Source organism: Panulirus ornatus, chromosome 7 (assembly GCF_036320965.1).
Source record: "Panulirus ornatus isolate Po-2019 chromosome 7, ASM3632096v1, whole genome shotgun sequence".
Classification (NCBI taxonomy): domain Eukaryota; kingdom Metazoa; phylum Arthropoda; class Malacostraca; order Decapoda; family Palinuridae; genus Panulirus; species Panulirus ornatus.
The window spans coordinates 31,795,690-31,814,006 of NC_092230.1; the positions used below are offsets into that span (position 1 = coordinate 31,795,690).

At 40.9% G+C, this 18,317-nt stretch overlaps 1 protein-coding gene across 2 annotated transcripts in view; it reads right to left on the bottom strand.

The window, feature by feature from the left end:
- The window catches only part of LOC139749506 (centrosomal protein of 104 kDa), a 467,215-nt gene that overhangs the window by 94,655 nt on the left and 354,243 nt on the right, over positions 1-18,317 (bottom strand). For both annotated transcript variants that reach the window (XM_071663445.1, XM_071663446.1), the window contains 6 exons: positions 12,313-12,436; positions 7,276-7,385; positions 5,345-5,464; positions 3,994-4,131; positions 3,475-3,615; positions 84-297 (listed from right to left, as the gene is read on the bottom strand). In XM_071663445.1, the coding sequence (XP_071519546.1) occupies positions 84-297; positions 3,475-3,615; positions 3,994-4,131; positions 5,345-5,464; positions 7,276-7,385; positions 12,313-12,436 (847 nt within the window). The remainder of the gene's footprint in view (positions 1-83; positions 298-3,474; positions 3,616-3,993; positions 4,132-5,344; positions 5,465-7,275; positions 7,386-12,312; positions 12,437-18,317) is intronic.

Consider the following 18,317-nt stretch of genomic DNA (forward strand, 5'->3'; position numbering starts at 1 on the left):
TACCTGGCATGACATTCACAACATTCCTTAAAACATTTCACAGCAATATGAACATGACATCTATCAAATTTAAATGTTCATACCTTTTCATCGAGGACCTCTAGCTGCTCAAAAAGGTTTCTATAAAGGACATTCTTGCGTGCTATATCATCATGAAGAGGTAGGATCTTCCTGACAGTGGACGGGTAATGGGAATATAACATCAGGAGGAGTCTCTCACCCACTTTGCGGACCTCATTATTCTGGTGTTTGAAGGCTGAATGTGCGAACTCCACCACATGTCTAGGTGTGAACCCACTGTGGATGGGAAGTAGTAAAGACAAATTAGTACCTCCCGTTAGAATTCACAAATCTTACAAGAATAGTAACTTCTGCAAGTTTTATAACTATTCAAGTGGACTGTAGCATGGCTAATGATTAGAAGCAAAAGTATGGGATGTATGAATTGGAGGATGTGCTTGGCTGTAATACCTGACTGTCCAAAATCTTCACCTCTAAATGATCTATATTACCCCTTGTAAGACTTAACCTTTCAAAATCAAATCTCTTTAGATGGCACGACCATGTAAGACCTGATTCATCCAAGAAATTAACTTTTTTGATCTGACTCCTGTATGACCCAAAGCCAATATCACCCAACACCTGTAAGATTTGATCTTTATAAGAAAGGCTCCATGGAAAACTTAGCACCAGTATGACCTGTGTCTGTAAGACTAAACCTGTGGATTATCTGAACATTGATTTCCTTTTTTTTTTTTTTCAAGAAGCTAGTATGGCACAAGCAAAAGCATGCCTTAAATTATGGCCAATTTTAGTGAAGGTAAAATAATTGGTAAGATAAATGACCACAACAGTTTAATTTCTGCTCCTCTGGCAATTAAATCTCTGATTCTTAAAGATGAATGTGAAGTGTGTGAACGAATGGGGCCTTTGTTGTCTTTTCCTAGCGCTAACTTGCACACATGAAGGGGGAGGGGGTTGTTATTCCATGTGTGGTGGGGTGGCGATGGGAATAAATAAAGGCAGACAGTATGAATTATGTACATGTGTATATATGTATATGTCTGTGTGTGTATATATGTGTACATTGAGATGTATAGGTATGTATATTTGCATGTGTGGACGGGTATGTATATACATGTGTATGTGGGTGGATTGGGCCATTCTTTCGTCTGTTTCCTTGCGCTACCTCGCTAACGCAGGAGACAGCGACAAAGCAAAATAAATAAATAAATATCCTAAAGATGAAAAGGTTATGGAAAGTGGGAAAGACAAAAGAATGAAACAAAGAGAATTACTCAGCTTTGACATCTGAGGAAAGAAGGAAGTATCATAGTAGTCAATCTTCATGGGCTAGTATACATAAAATACCTATGAAAAGCAGCGGCCTAGGGGCTGGGACATATACAGACAGCTTACAACAGAAATGCAAAGGAAAAGATGAGAGAGAGAGAGAGAGAGAGAGAGAGAGAGAGAGAGAGAGAGAGAGAGAGAGAGAGAGAGAATCGTGATGGATGGAAAGGGATGAGTGAAATGAGGTGAGCAAAGTTAATAAGAGACAGGGTGAAAAATAGCCACCCTAGAGAGGCATAGAGTAGTCCAAACTTGAATGAATGAAACACTTGTATATATATATAAAAAAGCTGCTCAGAAGGAAAACAATTGCAGCAACTATTAAGATATTTCCAGCTCTAGGTAAGCAAATTTTGTAATGTTCAGTATGTGGGGCTTACAGGACACAGTGGATGATTTGGTTATGCTCATTATATTTTATTACTGCATGGGTGAATGGCAGGGGTCTGAAACATAATAATATGAAACTTTCGATACTTACAAAGAAATGTAAGCAAAATGCACAACTGAATGTTAATGTTACTGCTTCCTTATTCTGAGAAGCTGAACAGTCCAAATTAAGAGAAAAAATAAGTCCAGTGTTAAAAAAACAACAAGTATCATTGCAAAGAGTGAAATGAAAGTAGGGTGAAGTATTCAAAGTGGACATATTGGAATAAAAGTGACTGGTTTTCAGGAGAAAGAAAGAAAATCATTACAGAAAGAGGATAGACAATAAAAGAGAACCCTCAGGCACACCATGGTTGTCAGGGTAAGAGAGAGAAGTTACTCCACAAATGACAATAAAGATGGAACTGGGAAGGAAACTACTAAATGGATTGGAGACCTGAGAGAAGCAGAATAAACAGAGTAAAGGAGTTTATTTTGTGTCATATCCTGTAAAATGCTTTGGAGACATCAAGAGCCATAATGAAAGATTTAACAAAATCCCTAAGCAAGGAGGATCACAGGCAAGTCATTTAGAAAACAAGATCAACAGCTGATGCATCACCAAGAAAGCTATACTGGCTTGCTGAAAGAAGAGAATTAGATATTATGTGTTCAAGAATGTGAGAGTTAAGGAGAGTTTCAAAGACTCTAGACTGCAGAAATGAGGGTGATGGGTCATTAGTTAGAAGAGTTAGAGCAGTCAATAGGAAGTAGTTAGCAGGCAGCCAGCAACCAGGGAGGTATATTACCAGTACTACCTGCCTGGGTATTGGGAAGGTTAGTGATGGCTGCACAGTGAGCAAGCACTTCAATGGCCGTCAAGGTACACTTCTCTGACCCAGGTAGCTGTCTTTTCTTTCTGCCCCAAAGAAAGCCAGGCTCTCATTGGGGCCAGGTGGAATAACAAGCCCAACCCCCTAGGCCCAGTGTTAAGGTCTCTCACCACCAACAGGCCACCCTAGAGCATAGGGCCCACACATCCTGAGTTGTAGGGAGGTTTAATCTCGAACAACAACAACGTTTCTGCCTCACCTACATGTGGACTACTGACATTCTGTCCACAGACATCCAGTCTCTCCTTGTCATAGATAATGCTTGACAATGCTTTACCCACACAGCTTATTCTACATAACTCTAGATTTTCTTGCAGTGAGCACTATAAGACAGACCTGCCATTTGGGAAGAGCAATAGATAGAAAAGTAGGTAGGAACATTCAGAATGAGCATTAAGTAGAAGTAGTAGGTAGGAACATTAGGCAGGCACATTAGGTAGATGTAGTCAGTTGGAACATTAGGTAGGAGTCTCTGCAAACAATGCATTAAGAGTATCCCTGTTAAGGGTGAGACACTAAAGGCTAAGAAGCAGTACTGGAGTTCACTAGTTATGGATACTCTATTGCTGTGGCCACTCCCTTGAGGGAGTTCCAGGTGAAAACAGGCATCAGAGATATAGAAAGATAGTTAGAACAGTGACCTTTCTTAGGGATGGGCTTAATGAAGGTGGAATGAGTTTCAAGAAAAGGGGAGAGTTTCATGGTCCAATATGCTTGGTCCTTCATATGATATGCATCAAATCAAGAGTGATTAAATCATACTGAAGGGATAAAGGTTTAGTCAGAAAAGAGACATAGCACTCCATCCCAGCTAAGATGATCTTTGCTGGGCTGAATACCCATGTATAGCATGACTAACCTGTCCTTGTCCTTTGGTAGGGAGGTGATGCCTAAGGCAGTGAGCTGTGCCTCCACGATGTTGGCCCGACATAGTGCCCCACGGGGGTGAACAATATTTGTTAGTGGGCGGGTCACTTCCAGACCTACACTACCCAATCCCCTGAAATACAAAAGCAAGGTAGTTTTGAGATGAGACTTGCACTTACACCACAAAATATGTTACAATTCAGATATCTCACATTAAACAGCACTTTCAAATATGATAAAAATAAAATGAACAATGATTTTGGCAGCTGCATCTAAAAAAAAGGGAGAGTGATGTAAAGAGGTAAAGGAGGAAAGGAAGTTGACAGAAAAAGTGCGTGGAGGGGGAACAGAAGAAGTGGAGAGAGAGAGAGAGAGAGAGAGAGAGAGAGAGAGAGAGAAAGAAGAAGGGGGAAGTGAAAGTTAGATAGGGGAAAAGATTAAAGAGAAGAAAGGAGAGAAAAACAGGAGATAAGGGAAAGGAAGGGGAAAAAGAGAAAGGAGGTGGTCTTACCTGTCAAGAGAGAAGGCAAGCATCTCCAATATGGCAGTTGTGGCAAGGTTCTGGGTCCTGGTGGCATTATCTGAGGTCTTGGCAAGAAGGTCAGGTAACACCTTCTCCAGCATAAAGGTCACTTCTTTTCTCGTCACTCTAGATCACAGGATTAGGTGAAGATAAATTATTAGCAACATCATTCTTGCATAATTTCCTGTTTGTAATTACCTACTTGTGCTGTGTGGGGGGAGTTTCAAACTTATGGTGCCCCATTTCTTAAAATTTCTTCCTATCAGACACTTTTTTAAGCTTCTGTATGTTGTCCACATTCTCAATTTAATCATTTAATATACTCCATTCATCCATGCCTCTTATAATAGAAAAGAGCTTCTTCACATCTTTTGTATCAACTTTCTTCTCTAGTATCATGTTATGGCCTCCTTTCATCTTTTGAAGAACTGTTCAATGTTAACATCATCAAAGTGTTTTAAAACCCAAAACATTGTGATCGGTCACACCCGTTACTCTTCCTCCTTTCATGGAGGACAAATATAAGGCCTCCAACCTTTCCCTGTAGCTCACCTTTCTTAATTGTTTGTGCATATGTGTAATTACCTGTATATACTATACAGAGCGGGAGATCTACACTTGTGGGGCCCCATCCCTTGAGCATTCTTTATCTGACAGCTTAAATTTCTATATGCTGCCTGCTTTTACCATGTTTTCTGTCATTTCATTCCATTCATCCACTAATCCTAATGTTATGAAAGTACTTTCTCAAAACTCCTTGAAAAAGTGTTTTGCTTAAGTTTATGTCCTTTGGTTATCCTATTCACAGTCTATATCATCAGTCTGTTTGAAGAACTTAGATCAGGTCACTATTCTTCCTTCTGGCTTCTAAGCTGGGCAAATTTAAAGCCTCTAAGTATAAGGGAGGGACTGATGGAACCCTGACATGCAGTACTACTACAGGTACAGAAGAGGGGTCAAGAGAACCAGGATGTACAAATGCAAGAACATGGGACATGGATGTCCTACTACAGGTATAGGGGAGGGGCTAAAGGAACAAGGATGTACTACTACAAGTACAGGGGAAGGGCTGATAAAGCCTAGACATACTTCTATAAATACAGAGGAAGGCTTGAGGGAACAAAAATATATTACTACACATACAGGGGAGGGGCTGAGGGAACCAGGGTATACTATTACAAGGACAGGGGAGGGGTTGAGAGAACCAGGGCAAAATACTAAAGGTTCAGAAAAGGGGTTGGGAAGCAGGACATACAACTAAAGGTACATGGCAGTAACTGAGGAAATCAAGATATACTGCTACAGATACAGGGTGGTGGCTGGGGAAGCCATGACGTACTTGTGCTTGGAGATGAAAGTGGTAAGGATGTGTGAGAGAGTGTTGGAGGCGAGAAGACCCACACTGTACACCTTGTCCCGCAGAGCCCGTCGTACCAGCACCACCGCCGCACGCACATACCTGAAGGGAACCAGGAAAGGTGTGAGAGGCATGGAGAAATAAGAGGACAAGGAAGAGAAATAGGACAGGGGGGAGGAAGAGAGGCATAAAATGGGAAAGACACATATAAAAAGAGGAGAAGGAGAGAGAGAAAAACAAAGAATGAAAGGAAAATGAAAGTGAAGATGAAGAAAAGGAGGCAGGTAGAAGCAAAAAATGATAAGTAAGGAAGGATATAAAAGATATTAGAAATTCAGGATAGACAAGACTACACCCATCATGACCACTGCCTCCAGAATGTCCCAACTCTGGTCAATCCCTCTATTTCTCCAAATGTAGTATATATATGTACACCCTAACTTCCTTGCATTTATAATTATTTTTAACATCAACCTTGTCTTTAGTCTCTTGCTTCACTGATCAAGATTCATGAAGCCCTCAGTACACTAAATAAGTACATTCTATTCTCAAGTAGATTCCCTATATTTATGGAAATTCTCTTCTAAATATCCTGCATCAAACATTTTATGTGTAGGTGATATAACTTAGCTCTATGCTTTATGAAACTATGGCCTGACCTGAATACTGTCAAACAAAACTACAACAGTTATGTGATATTTCACAATTAATCAACATGTCACTAAATCAATGATTTTCTTTATCAATTACTAATTTCTCTTGATAACAGCATCACTAACTGCAGAAAAAGGTTGAAACTCTACATACATCCCAGTGCTTGGTGTTGAAAGTGTATGACTTAAAACTTTTGCATCTACAACACACCAAATGTATAATCCTAATACTATTACTGATTGATACCAAGGATCTGCCCATTATTTATTGTCATTTTTAAGAGCTACGGTTCTGTTCCTCAAATACAACCATTACATGATGTTAACTCAGATGCTTAGATGTTACCAGTGCCTTAGGTTTGGGTATGACCCCTAAATGTTGCCCATTTTTTAAATCTAAGTGTATGACCATCGATGACAAATAGTGTTTGATGTTAAGGGTCTGACCCATGAATGCTACCAGTGCCTGATGTTAAGTGAGTGAACTGAGGATACCATCCATGCCTAATGTTAAGTGTCTGAACCAAGAATACTACCAAAGCCCGATGTTGAGTGTTTGACCTATGAATATTACATGTGTCTGATGTTAAGTATCTGACCCAAGAATGCTACTAAAGCCTGATGTTAAGCATCTGACCTATGAATATTATCAGACTGATGTATAATGTCTGACCCATGAATACTACCACTGCCTGATGTTAATTGTCAGACCAATGAATACTACCAATGCTTGATGTTAAGTGTCTGACTCATGAATAATGCTATTCTTTTATGGTAGAATCCTCAATATTGAACTTGCTGCTGTTCATGAAGTCATAACTAAGAGCTTTCCAATATCTAAGCTTCATACACATAATGAAATGAGAAAGCTACAATGTAAATGATGTGATAAAACTTTAACAGTACAGATGAACTTAGGATTCACAAACGAAAAGGAATATTAGCCTTTACAACACAAGGTATGTAACAATTTACGCCTAAAGAAACATTGCCTAAAAACAGGAATCCACACCTTTTACCCAAGGAACAATGTACAGCAGATCTTTAAACCAGGCAATCCTTACAGAATCTAAACTTCTAATTCCAAAAGGTGAAAAAAAAAGAAACAACGAATGGAGCATGGACAGAGCATCTTAACCTCAACTAAGAAAGACAATAAAAATCGAGAGAAAGATATGAGGAAGGAAAACCTCTATAAATTTTAAGTTAAAGAAGAAATAATGTATTAGGAAACCAAACACCAGCCAGCTGGAGCCTCACCTGTCTGGGCGAACACCTGAGGCCTCGGTTGAGAAGCCGAGCAGTTCCTCCTGCAGCTGCTTCAGCCCTGTCTCCTTCTCGCTATAGTTCTTGCTGTATATCTTCTCCACCTGCAGTTTTGGAGGCTACGGTAAGCATGGTTTGAGATAGGGATGAGAGGATATTATGAATTGCTACCTTTAGAGATAATTGTGACAGGAGCAATGACAAGATGGAAACTGAAGATGATAAGTACTTGTGGAGCTCGTGTAGACAGCAGTGATGAGAATGATAATGTTAGTAAAGGTAGTACTGATGAGGGGTACTGGTGGTGTTGGCCAGGTGATAAGCATAGGTACTGAGCAGGTTCAACACAGGTATCTTTTTTCCCATCCTACTTATTGTGTTTCATTGCCAACAAGAATAATTAAAACAGCTTACCATTTAGATTGTGTGTAGTGAAACTGAAACTTTCATGTACATTTCACCTAGTACTGTTAACACTAACATAAAAAAATCAAAGATCTACCTTCTAGCAAGCTGGAAATACCTTCATATGGGGCTCTACCATCTGCAGCAGGTGGATATATCTTCCTATGGGGCTCTACCATCTGCAGCGGGTGGTGGAAGTAGTTTTTGTCCTCTGTCCTTCCTGGCTGAAGCCTGCCACTTACTGAACTCCACTCTTTGCTCCATTGTTAAGGCTGGCCTTAAAGCAATTGCAAATCTTGTCCCTTCTTGCAGTCCTGCTTATTGAGACATATACCACAGTGTTTCCAGCCATTTTGTTCCAGTACCCAAGGTCTCAAGCAAAGTGACTGACTTCTTCAGGATGTTTGGTCAAGACTCAAGTCGTAATGCATTATCCATCCGACTCTCTTATGGACCACAATACCATTGCTTTTTCTTAGGCTCCTTGGGTACCTCCAACATTGCCTATTTGTGGTCATCAGCGATCCTGTCATGAAAAATCCCTAAAGATGCCAAATCCTTGATGATGTAGCAGATGTTGATGTTCCAGTCTTAAGTCTGGTCACAGAAACATTCTCATGTATGTCCCCATATTATTGGAGCTATGTCAGAGCCCTCACACCACTCAAAGAGGTGTGGACTGTGTTTTATGCTGACAACCACATCTTCAAGTACACTAGACAAATGAAAAGGTGACATTCTTCAACATCTACCAAAAGGGCATGACTCTCCTCACATTACTTGGATATATTTCCATGTTTTGCTTCCCTCAGGTGGGTCCTAGTTATCCACTCAACTTTCCTGAAGGTAAACCCTCTTACTACAGAAACCTTTGGAAAAACTTATGTTTTCCAGATGGGAAGGAAGCACTACACTTGAAGGGCCTCACTGCCTGAACTTTCTCTGCTTTCACACTTTTAAGAAACACTTATGTACTGTCAGCAGGCAAAATTTTACTGCTCATTTCATTCACCCCCTACTTTTATAAAGCAATTCTATACATCTTTTCTAATAAGCTTCTTCCTTAACATCATGTTATGGTATCCAGTTGGTTATCTTCTAACAAAGATCAGTTCACTATTGTCAGAATCATAATTGGGGAAAAGAGAGAGAGAGAGAGAGAGAGAGAGAGAGAGAGAGAGAGAGAGAGAGAGAGAGAGAGAGAGAGAGAGAGAGAAAATAATAAATAAAAGCAAAGTCATCACTTATTATTTCATGTCTTCAAAGGTGGACAAATATTTGGTTCTAACTTCTCACTACAGCTCAGCTTTCTAACTCTGGCACTATTTTCGTTGCCCTCCTTTACACCTTCTCTATTAGCCTTTGTACTTCTTTAAATGTTGACTAAGCTTGAGAAACATATTCTACCTCTGGCATTATATAAAATCTAAACAGTTTAATGAACATTTCCTTATCCAAATACTTAAAAGTCTGTCTACAATTCTAAGGTGGTGCTTTGGCAACAGGTTTGATAATTTTGCCAGGTCATAGTAATTGGGAAAGACATGAGAAGGGAGAGTGTTCCAAACCTTCGAGATGTAGGGAATGAAACAGATATCAATGACTACACAATAATCATGTGATGCTGTATTACATGGTCTAGCTACTACCTAGTGGAGAGGGTACACAAACAGCCAGCTCTCAACAGCACAAAATAATATCTATAAAAGAAGGAAAGTGAAACAACTTGTGGCACAGGGCAAGTGATTACAAAGTCCCTCTCTCACAGAGTCAGGAATCTTATATCCTGCCTGATAATATTAGCATGAGCCTTCTTTCATACTATCCCAGTCTCACTGTGTTTACTTGGGTTGAATTTTATTACTCTTTATCAAAACAACTTTGGAATCTATCTAGGTCCCCTTATGAACTGATTGAACTCTCCTCTCTTTATTTCTTCAATGATCTTGGCATCATCAACAAACTTATTCAAGTGCAAGTCCTATTCTTCAGACTAATTATTTACGTATATCAAGAAGAAAATGGACCCAGGACTGAGTCATGTAGCACACTGCTAATGACCTCAGTACATTTCAAGATGACTCCTCTGACATGCATTCACTGTTCCCTTCCAATAAGCTAATTTACACTCAATCGAAGTATTATACCTTTTATTCCTGCATGAGAATCCAGCTTATTTACCAGCCTCCTATAAGGGACAGTGTCAAATACTTTCTGGCAGTCCAGATACACACAAATCACAAACTTTTCTCTTCTGCCTGAAATAGAGCTCATGACTACCTTTCCCTGAATCCATGTTCTCTTGCTTATGAAGTTTCCCCCTTATGGAAAGTATTCATTTACATTATAAAATTGCCTTTTCCAGTGTTTTATATAACACAGGTGTTAAAGACAGCCATATGGTTCAATGGACTTTTCTAATCTTTTTTTCTCAAAGATAAGCATTGCACTTGCTCTCTATGCCCTTGGCGTTATAACTTTCTCCGGTGATATCTTGAACATTTCAAGTGGCCTGTCAAACATATCAGCAAACTTCAGCACACAAGAAACTTCATCAAGTCAATAAGCCTTATACGGGTTAAGGCTCCTTTGCAATCGGTCATATGTTTTTTGGCAATTTCACGGTTTTTCTAGAATTCCTCCTCATTCCATGATACTAGCGCTGGGACTAATATTTTCCAATATGAAAAAACATGTGAACATCATTCTGCTCTGCATATCTTTACACTGTCCTCTGCAACTCTTCCCTCTGAATCATATTGTCTGATTAGCTTCCTCTGTTCTTTTTTTTTCTCAATCACACCATATGCATTTCTTGCTCTCAGATATCTTTCAAATGCTGGCTGGCTGCAGGGCCTGCTATATATTAGTATGTGTGTTAAAGTATGTATACTTTATTGAATATATATATATACATGTCTATGTGGGTGGGTTGGGCCATTCTTTCGTCTGTTTCCTTGCACTACCTCGCTAACGCAGGAGACAGCGACAAAGTATAATAAATAAATAATATATAAATAATAGAAATGATAAATATATTATAATAAATAATAAATAAATAAATAAATAATTCCCTGCGTGTCGTAGAAGGCGACTAAAAGGGGAGGGAGCGGGGGACTGGAAATCCTCCCCTCCCATTTTCAATTTTCCAAAAGAAGGAACAGAGAAGGGGGCCAAGTGAGGATATTTCCTCTAAGGCTCGTTTCTCTGTTCTTAACGCTACCTCGCTAATGCGGAAAATGGCAAATATGTATAAAGATAAAATATATATAATTTATCATACTTTGTCGCTGTCTCCCGCATAAGTGAGGTAGCACAAGGAAACAGACGAAAGAATGGCCTAACCCACCCACATACACATGTATATACATAAACGCCCACACACGCAAAGGGATGGTGATGACTCTGGAGAGGAAGGCATCCAAGTGAGGGAAAGAGGTAAAATGGGAGAAGGCAAGAATGGGATGAAAAGAGGCAAAGGCAGGGCCTGGGAGACATCTTGGGCCCTAGTGTTCCATTAGATTACATGCCCATAATACCTCTCCCTTTAACCCCCCCCCGCCTCTCTCTCTCTCTCTCTCTCTCTCTCTCTCTCTATATATATATATATATATATATATATATATATATATATATCATATTTATTTTGCTTTGTCGCTGTCTCCCGCGTTTGCGAGGTAGCGCAAGGAAACAGACGAAAGAAATGGCCCAACCCACCCCCATACACATGTATATACATACACGTCCACACACGCAAAATTACATACCTATACATCTCAATGTACACATATATATACACACACAGACACATACATATATACCCATGCACACAATTCACACTGTCTGCCTTTATTCATTCCCATCGCCACCTCGCCACACATGGAATACCATCCCCCCTCGTGTGCGAGGTAGCACTATGAAAAGACAACAAAGGCCCCATTCGTTCACACCCAGTCTCTAGCTGTCATGCAATAATGCCCGAAACCATAGCTCCCTTTCCACATCCAGGCCCCACACAACTTTCCATGGTTTACCCCAGACGCTTCACATGCCCTGATTCAATCCACTGACAGCACGTCAACCCCGGTATACCACATCGATCCAATTCACTCATTTCTTGCCCGCCTTTCTATATATACACACACACACACACACACACACACACATATATATATATATATATATATATATATATATATATGCATAGATAGAGAGAGAGAGAGAGAGAGAGAGAGAGAGAGAGAGAGAGAGAGAGAGAGAGAGAGAGAGAGAGAGAGAGAGAGAGAGGTAATTATGGGGCCCACAGTTTAATGGAACACTAGAGCCCAAGATGTCTCCCAGGCTCTGCCCTTGCCTCCTTCCATCCCATTCTACCTCTCTCCCTTCCACCCCCTATCTCACTTGGATGCTTTCCTCTCCAGAGTTCATCACCATCCCTTTACCCCAAGCCTTCACCTTCCACCCCGTCATCTTTCTCCCTCTCCATCATCACTCTCCCCTTCCAAACATTTCCCTCCCCTCCGCCCGTCACCATCCTCACCTCTTCATCACTGCCCTCCCCGTTCCGTCATTACCCTCTGCCGTCACCCTCCCGTTACCACTATCCTCTCCTATACCAGCACCCACCATTTCCCTGCCGAAGACATCGAGGGGTAAGGCGGCATCCTTCTTGTCGGCATCGCTGAGGCCGTGAGGCCGCCTCCCCGGGGTCACCTCCGCCTCCTCCGCCGCTCGCTCTAGGGCGTCCCGACTGCAATGGAACAAAGGTGCTGTGTTAGAAGGAGTGGCATGCGTTGGCAGGAGTGGCGTGTGTTGGCAGTAGCTTGTGTTACCAAAATGCCTTGTGGTAGCAGGCGAGTTAGTGTTACAGACCAGACTAATTATGGGGCATCCTACATACGGGTTGTGGCGCTTCAGAAACTTTGGTGGACTGGTGGTAAGAAAGGGTTGTCAGTATGTTATACGATGGAACGTTTGATATGGGTGGTGAGGTATGACGCTGTCAGGTGTTAGCGACCAACCAGAGGGAATAAGATTATACATTACGTTGTCTATTGATAATATAAATCCTAAAATGGAAATTGGTGGTCAAAGATTGTGGAATATTATGTGGGAACTTATCCTACGTAGTGTAGCAATTAGCGTTGCTGACCATGACGTACTCAGGCCGCCCGGGGTTACGTGTCTGTGGGAATCCAGGTCACGGCAGTCGGTCTGCAGCCAAGCCAGTTCACACTTCCCTATAGGGCTGGTCAATAAATTGGGTACCTTGCTTAGAACAGAGTATAAATATAGCATGACTGAAGTGGCCTGGATTAGGGCATTCAGTTACTCGAGCTGTCTCAGCTAACACAGAAAAATGGTACAGAAATACAAGTTGGGAATAAAGGAATCTTATTATGACTACAAAGATTCTGAATGAACTAACTGGTCTGGTGAAGGAAAGATTTTACACAGTTAAGCAAAGTGAAGACGACATACGAACATACGTCGGAACTCAAAAGGGAAACAATTCAAGGGAATGTAAAGAATAATTGTCAGTGGTAATTAATGTAATTGAGAGTAATGTGTGTAAGGAATGTTAATGTTTTCACAGAGTTCGGTGAATATATGTTTGGGGGACGGAATACTAAATGTTCAATTCCCATAAGTACAAATACATAATTACAGAGTACATAAACTCAAGCACAATACATACACACGAAAATGTTTACACAAAACATGCATAAAAGCAATATGTGTCTGTAAAAGACCTTGTCCACACCATGAATTTTCAAAGTGGATACACGGCCAAGGTTTATTGAGAGTGCAAAACATATAACTCTCAGGGTGGAATATTGTATCTCAGACTAGTCATTGTGACGTGTGAGGACCAACTGAAACTCAGGCTATCTTTAGTGAATCATCAGATCCAGCCTGAAGATGGGACAAGTTAGGTCCGAAACGTAGCTGCCCTTTGGAGAACTCTTGAGGAAACCTCAAGAAGACCACCGAAAAATTGTACGGCGAATAGAAACTATACATAAAATAATAAAGGCGCTTTCAACCTCGTATGCCTCTAAGAATATATATATATATATATATATATATATATATATATATATATATATATATATTTTTTTTTTTTTTTTTTTTTGCTTTGTCGCTGTCTCCCGCGTTTGCGAGGCAGCGCAAGGAAACTGACGAAAGAAATGGCCCAACCCACCCCCATACACATGTATATACATACACGTCCACACACGCAAATATACATAACTACACAGCTTTCCATGGTTTACCCCAGACGCCTCACATGCCCTGATTCAATCCACTGACAGCACGTCAACCCCGGTATACCTCATCGAACCAATTCACTCTATTCCTTGCCCTCCTTTCACCCTCCTGCATGTTCAGGCCCCGATCACAAAAAATCTTTTTCACTCCATCTTTCCACCTCCAATTTGGTCTCCCACTTCTCCTCGTTCCCTCCACCTCCGACACATATATCCTCTTGGTCAATCTTTCCTAACTCATTCTCTCCATGCGCCCAAACCATTTCAAAACACCCTCTTCTGCTCTCTCAACCACGCTCTTTTTATTTCCACACATCTCTCTTACCCTTACGTTACTTACTCGATCAAACCACCTCACACCACACATTGTTCTCAAACATCTCATTTCCAGCACATCCACCCTCCTGCGCACAACTCTATCCATAGCCCACGCCTCGCAACCATAAAACATTGTTGGAACCACTATTCCTTCAAACATACCCATTTTTGCTTTCCGAGATAATGTTCTCGACTTCCACACATTCTTCAAGGCTCCCAGGATTTTCGCCCCCTCCCCCACCCTATGATCCACTTCCGCTTCCATGGTTCCATCCGCTGCCAGATCCACTCCCAGATATCTAAAACACTTTACTTCCTCCAGTTTTTCTCCATTCAAACTCACCTCCCAATTGACTTGACCCTCAACCCTACTGTACCTAATAACCTTGCTCTTATTCACATTTACTCTTAACTTTCTTCTTTCACACACTTTACCAAACTCAGTCACCAGCTTCTGCAGTTTCTCACATGAATCAGCCACCAGCGCTGTATCATCAGCGAACAACAACTGACTCACTTCCCAAGCTCTCTCATCCACAACAGACTTCATACTTGCCCCTCTTTCCAAAACTCTTGCATTCACCTCCCTAACAACCCCATCCATAAACAAATTAAACAACCATGGAGACATCACACAACCCTGCCGCAAACCTACATTCACTGAGAACCAATCACTTTCCTCTCTTCCTACACGTACACATGCCTTACATCCTCGATAAAAACTTTTCACTGCTTCTAACAACTTGCCTCCCACACCATATATTCTTAATACCTTCCACAGAGCATCTCTATCAACTCTATCATATGCCTTCTCCAGATCCATAAATGCTACATACAAATCCATCTGCTTTTCTAAGTATTTCTCACATACATTCTTCAAAGCAAACACCTGATCCACACATCCTCTACCACTTCTGAAACCACACTGCTCTTCCCCAATCTGATGCTCTGTACATGCCTTCACCCTCTCGATCAATACCCTCCCATATAATTTACCAGGAATACTCAACAAACTTATACCTCTGAAATTTGAGCACTCACTCTTATCCCCTTTGCCTTTGTACAATGGCACTATGCACGCATTCCGCCAATCCTCAGGCACCTCACCATGAGTCATACATACATTAAATAACCTTACCAACCAGTCAATAATACAGTCACCCCCTTTTTTAATAAATTCCACTGCAATACCATCCAAACCTGCTGCCTTGCCGGCTTTCATCTTCCGCAAAGCTTTTACTACCTCTTCCCTGTTTACCAAATCATTTTCCCTAACCCTCTCACTTTGCACACCACCTCGACCAAAACACCCTATATCTGCCACTCTATCATCAAACACATTCAACAAACCTTCAAAATACTCACTCCATCTCCTTCTCACATCACCACTACTTGTTATCACCTCCCCATTTGCGCCCTTCACTGAAGTTCCCATTTGCTCCCTTGTCTTACGCATTTTATTTACCTCCTTCCAGAACATCTTTTTATTCTCCCTAAAATTTAATGATACTCTCTCACCCCAACTCTCATTTGCCCTCCTTTTCACCTCTTGCACCTTTCTCTTGACCTCCTGTCTCTTTCTTTTATACATCTCCCACTCAATTGCATTTTTTCCCTGCAAAAATCGTCCAAATGCCTCTCTCTTCTCTTTCACTAATAATCTTACTTCTTCATCCCACCATTCACTACCCTTTCTAATCAACCCATCTCCCACTCTTCTCATGCCACAAGCATCTTTTGCGCAATCCATCACTGATTCCCTAAATACATCCCATTCCTCCCCCACTCCCCTTACTTCCATTGTTCTCACCTTTTTCCATTCTGTACTCAGTCTCTCCTGGTACTTCCTCACACAAGTCTCCTTCCCAAGCTCACTTACTCTCACCACCCTCTTCACCCCAACATTCACTCTTCTTTTCTGAAAACCCATACAAATCTTCACCTTAGCCTCCACAAGATAATGATCAGACATCCCTCCAGTTGCACCTCTCAGCACATTAACATCCAAAAGTCTCTCTTTCGCGCGCCTGTCAATTAACACGTAATCCAATAACGCTCTCTGGCCATCTCTCCTACTTACATACGTATACTTATGTATATCTCGCTTTTTAAACCAGGTATTCCCAATCACCAGTCCTTTTTCAGCACATAAATCTACAAGCTCTTCACCATTTCCATTTACAACACTGAACATCCCATGTATACCAATTATTCCCTCAACTGCCACATTACTCACCTTTGCATTCAAATCACCCATCACTATAACCCGGTCTCGTGCATCAAAACCACTAACACACTCATTCAGCTGCTCCCAAAACACTTGTCTCTCATGATCTTTCTTCTCATGCCCAGGTGCATATGCACCAATAATCACCCATCTCTCTCCATCAACTTTCAGTTTTACCCATATTAATCGAGAATTTACTTTCTTACATTCTATCACATACTCCCACAACTCCTGTTTCAGGAGTACTGCTACTCCTTCCCTTGCTCTTGTCCTCTCACTAACCCCTGACTTTACTCCCAAGACATTCCCAAACCACTCCTCCCTTTACCCTTGAGCTTCGTTTCACTCAAGAGCCAAAACATCCAGGTTCCTTTTCTCAAAAATACTACCTATCTCTCCTTTTTTCACATCTTGGTTACATCCACACACATTTAGACACCCCAGTCTGAGCCTTCGAGGAGGATGAGCACTCCCCGCGTGACTCCTTCTTCTGTTTCCCATTTAAGAAAGTTAAAAAATACAAGGAGGGGAGGATTTCTGGCCCCCCGCTCCCGTCCCCTCTAGTCGCCTACGACACGCGAGGAATGCGTGGGAAGTATTCTTTCACCCCTATCCCCAGGGATAATATATCTATATCTATATCTATATATATATATATATATATATATATATATATATACACATATATATATACACACATACGCACATATACACACACACACACACACACACATATACATATATATACATATGAAAAATGTAAGAAACAATTTAGAAAACTGAAACTTCTAGCTTGAAAAGAAATGAAAAAATGAATGTCACATAATGGTTCAACCTCTGGCTATGGAAAAGGGAAATGTATAATTTATTTACACAAACGTCAATAGCAGTTCTCATCAATTTAACCACTGTATCAATAAGCTTCAATGTCTATATATATATATATATATATATATATATATATATATATATATATATATATATATATATATATATATATGTGTGTGTGTGTGTGTGTAAATGGTATATGTCAAAGCAACAGGATCATACTTCGAAAGGTTTGAATATTCAGCCTTCTAAGGGATGGGATGCATTAACGCATGCTTTCATGATGCACAACAAACCAGCGGATATATATATATATATATATATATATATATATATATATATATTTTTTTTTTTTTTTGCTTTGTCGCTGTCTCCCGCGTTTGCGAGGTAGCGCAAGGAAACAGACGAAAGAAATGGCCCAACCCACCCCCATACACATGTATATACATACGTCCACACACGCAAATATACATACCTACACAGCTTTCCATGGTTTACCCCAGACGCTTCACATGCCTTGATTCAATCCACTGACAGCACGTCAACCCCGATATACCACATCGATCCAATTCACTCTATTCCTTGCCCTCCTTTCACCCTCCTGCATGTTCAGGCCTCGATCACACAAAATCTTTTTCACTCCATCTTTCCACCTCCAATTTGGTCTCCCACTTCTCCTCGTTCCCTCCACCTCCGACACATATATCCTCTTGGTCAATCTTTCCTCACTCATTCTCTCCATGTGCCCAAACCATTTCAAAACACCCTCTTCTGCTCTCTCAACCACGCTCTTTTAATTTCCACACATCTCTCTTACTCTTACGTTGCTTACTCGATCAAACCACCTCACACCACACATTGTCCTGGAACATCTCATTTCCAGCACATCCATCCTCCTGCGCACAACTCTATCCATATCTCACGCCTCGCAACTATACAACATTGTTGGAACCACTATTCCTTCAAACATACCCATTTTTGCTTTC